A 3,609-nucleotide genomic window follows, 5' to 3' on the forward strand; every position below is an offset into this window, starting at 1 on the left:
TGAGGATGTTCTCATTCTTGATAGAGAGGAACGTTGGTTTGAGAGAGGAGTGTGTTTGTGTGTGTGTGTGAATATGACAGAGAGTTATTGCTTCATTATGTAATTGTCTGAATTGTTTTGTGTTTCCAGCAGATCTGCAGCCACAGAAGGGTCCCACACCTGACTCCTCCATGGAGATGAGCAACAAGATAACAGATTAAACTTGATAATATCCTAAAAATAAACACAAAAATCAAGAAAAATTGGTTCGTTTTTCACACAAACTTCACTTAAAGATCCAGAGGATTTTTCTCATTTTGATAAGAGTCATGTGTTGTTTGTTAGAGGATCAGTTTAAGTTCATCCATGAGGACAAATCTTCCTCTCAGGTTCTTCTTCATTGTGTGCAGAACATGATACCAGTTCATCATCTACCATCTTTATTTTATTTTATTTTATTATTTTATTTAAAATACCTCCCATACTGGCTTCATACAGAGTATTTGAAAAGTAAAAGTATTTTTTTGTAAATACTGGATTTTTATTGTTACATGAATTCACAAATAAAATATAGGTGCTCAAAGAGCTTGAGTGTTTTAAGTTTTAATGTTTTACATATCAGATAATAAAATGAGTATTTTGTTTTAATGTTAAGTTTTTGTCTTTTTTTATTAAAACAAATATGATGTCTAAATAAAAACTAATGCACAAAGTCAAAGAATGACCAGAAACAATAGACAAAGTATTCTTTAACATTGTTTGTTTTACTAAAACAAATATATGAAGATAAATCTGTTCTTGTACAAGAAAAAGTTTAATAATCTTTCATGAAATATTAATGTACACCCAGATAACACAACACAACACAACACACAGTTAACATTTAGCTGCCACAGCTAATCAGCATTAGCCAACAACAAAAACACACAATTATTACTTTGATTCAAACCTCCTCAGTGGGTCATGAGCTAAAAGTACAGAAACACAAAAACAGGTAAAAGTAGTATTACCTTTGGTGGCAGGTAAAATAATAACCACTGTATCATGTTGTGTGCTTTGTGATCACATTTAGTTAATTAGGATAAAAAATGTGTTTGTGTTTTGGTTTAATTTAAAAAAAAAGTCAAACAGAAAAGTGATTTCTTTATTTCTTTCATGGTTAATCTGTTTAKAATTTACTGGTATAAGTACTGCAGTATAATAATACTGCAATATAGGAGTATTTTCTTTGTRTTAAACATAAAGTGGGACATAAAAGCATTTAATATTTTATTATGGGCCAGCTCATGTGAACAATCTGTGCTGGGTTCGTCAATAAAATATGGTTTATTTGTGTCCACCAGGTGGCGCAGTTTTACTACAGAAGAGATCTGAAGGATTTCAGCTCAAAACTGAATCAGATATTCAATCAAATCTGTCTGAACTGCTGACATTATAACATRAGAAAAGCTCAAAGAAGTCGAGTTTGCATAATATCCTCCTTTTAAAAAAAACACTATAAATTCAACGAATTGACTTTAAAATGACAAAACACAGAAAAAAGATAAAGTAGATTCTCTGTTGTTATTTCCACACCAAAAATTAAAGATTATTGAAAATAATGCAACTTTATTTTCTTGTTTGAAAGTTGCCCAGCTGTCAGAAGAATGCATTAAGGAGAAACCATAAAAATGTTTAACATTTTAAGCTCTTCATGAATAGTGAGGTAAAAACATTTTAAATTTTAATTAAAACTATTATTTTAATGCCTCTTTTTTGTCCAACATGTAGCAAACTGATAAATGGAGGTGTTAAATAATGTATATTTACATATAAAAATAAATAGTGTCCTTGCTCTGTGTAGTCTGTAGGAGTGCAGAAAATGTTAGTTTAGTCTCTCCTAACCTGTTCAATTTTCTTCATTTTAACCATGTTTTCTGAACTATAATGTCAAATTATTTGTGGCAAATTTTCTAAATAAGGTCCAGACTTACAGGAGTGCAGTTGGAGTGTGAAATGTCTTGTTAGGATTTAAAGAGACAGCCTCAAAATGAGTTGGTGGAGGAGCTTGTGGAGCTACAATAAGGAGGAGTTCAGACCTAACTGATGTATTTACATGTAAAAACTGATTTAAAAGCATTATACGTCTCCTTTAAAGTGTTACATTTGGGGCCAGATAATGTGAACGAGGGCCAGTTTTGGCTTGCGGGCCTTGAGTTTGATACACCAAGTCTCCAAGCCAACAATAGTTTCACTGCATGTAGACCAAGCTGGGGTCTACGTGTGGTCTTATAGAGACCCCCAGACCTGCTGAGTGTTTATGAGACTGGCACAGATGAAGTAGGTCAGACCGGGGACAGTTGCAACACTTTTAATTTGACTCTGTTCCTCAGAGATGGTTTGAATTAGACAAACCACATTTTAATAAACTTACATCTGTCTGTTAACAGTCTAAACCATTTATAGATGATTAAAGCATGTACATTCTTCACTATTTGTATTTGAAAATGAAAAGTCAGATGTTGCAACTGTCCCTTGTTGCTACTGTCCCCGGTCTGCCCTAATAAAATGTCTTGTTGTACCTGAGTGGACCTCACATGTCAACATAAAGCAGCTGTTGAACGTCCACGGCTGAATCCCAACATGTCAGCACGTTTGTGTTGTCGTGACCTGCAGCAGAGCGAGCAGGGAGGTCAGAGGTCAACTCAGTCATGGTGCATTAAAGCTGCACTGTCATGGTGCTGTTTCTCAGGTGGAAACATCCATCCAAACATTTCTTATAAAAAATAAAAATGAAGGTGTTTATGTGCAAACGGGTGCCAAGCCATTGTTAAAGGTTCTGGCTCTTTATTGGGAAGTTCTCCAGTGTTTCCCTTTGTTTTCTCAGCTTTTCAACGTGTAATTTTCCAGAAGCTGCGAGTCGACTCRGACCACGCAGGGGGAAAGCAGGGCAGCGTGACGTGCAGACGTTTCTCAACAACAAACTGAAAGGTATGTGGAAAATATTCTGGAGATTGACCCGTATTTAAAACACAATAGGTATTGTGTGGAGAGTTTATCGGCATACCTCTGTGTTTCCACAGGAAACTGTCACAATRGTTAATAAATTGTATCAAAAGGACTGAGGGAGTCGGGATCTGTGAGGGTCCCGTCAGGGGGGGCAGTCACACGTGGTCTCAGAGGAGTGCTCCTCAATCAGAATGATATCTTTGTATCATTAATAAGCAGAAAGTGGCTCATGAAAATGACACATGTTCTGTGTAAGACAAGAAGCAGATTATCTGCCTGGTGTTGGAGCTCCTCTCCTTCCACCGCTCAGCAGCACAGCACTGATAAGACGCATCACACCACATGTGTGCATGTGATGAGGGACTACTTTCTCTTATCGTAGGCCAACGGCTGCCGTGACGTGACGTCATGCAGAAGACGAGTCCCCTCCACCCCTCTGTCCTGTCACTTCTTCTGTSCATTACATCACTTCCTGTGTGTAGCAAAGACAAACACACGTCTGCAGTTTGTCCACGACAAAACTAAACTGTTGCAAATCACTTGGAAACGTTGGAGTTTACTGCAGTGAACACAAAAACTGTGAATGGATTGTTCAACACGATTTATTTATTTATTTATTTAATTTATTTATTTATTTATTTA

The 3,609-nt window shown here is 36.2% G+C and overlaps 1 protein-coding gene across 1 annotated transcript in view; it reads left to right on the forward strand.

Annotated features, from left to right (window-relative positions):
- LOC106511231 (protein spinster homolog 3) overlaps positions 1–633 on the forward strand; it is a gene marked incomplete at its 5' end in the record, with an annotated part of 11,704 nt that extends 11,071 nt beyond the window's left edge. Inside the window, 1 exon segment of the mRNA XM_013999985.1 lies at positions 130–633. Within this exon segment, the coding sequence (XP_013855439.1) occupies positions 130–200 (71 nt within the window).
- Between the last annotated feature and the right edge of the window lie 2,976 nt (positions 634–3,609).

Source organism: Austrofundulus limnaeus, unplaced genomic scaffold (assembly GCF_001266775.1).
Source record: "Austrofundulus limnaeus strain Quisiro unplaced genomic scaffold, Austrofundulus_limnaeus-1.0 Scaffold2606, whole genome shotgun sequence".
Classification (NCBI taxonomy): domain Eukaryota; kingdom Metazoa; phylum Chordata; class Actinopteri; order Cyprinodontiformes; family Rivulidae; genus Austrofundulus; species Austrofundulus limnaeus.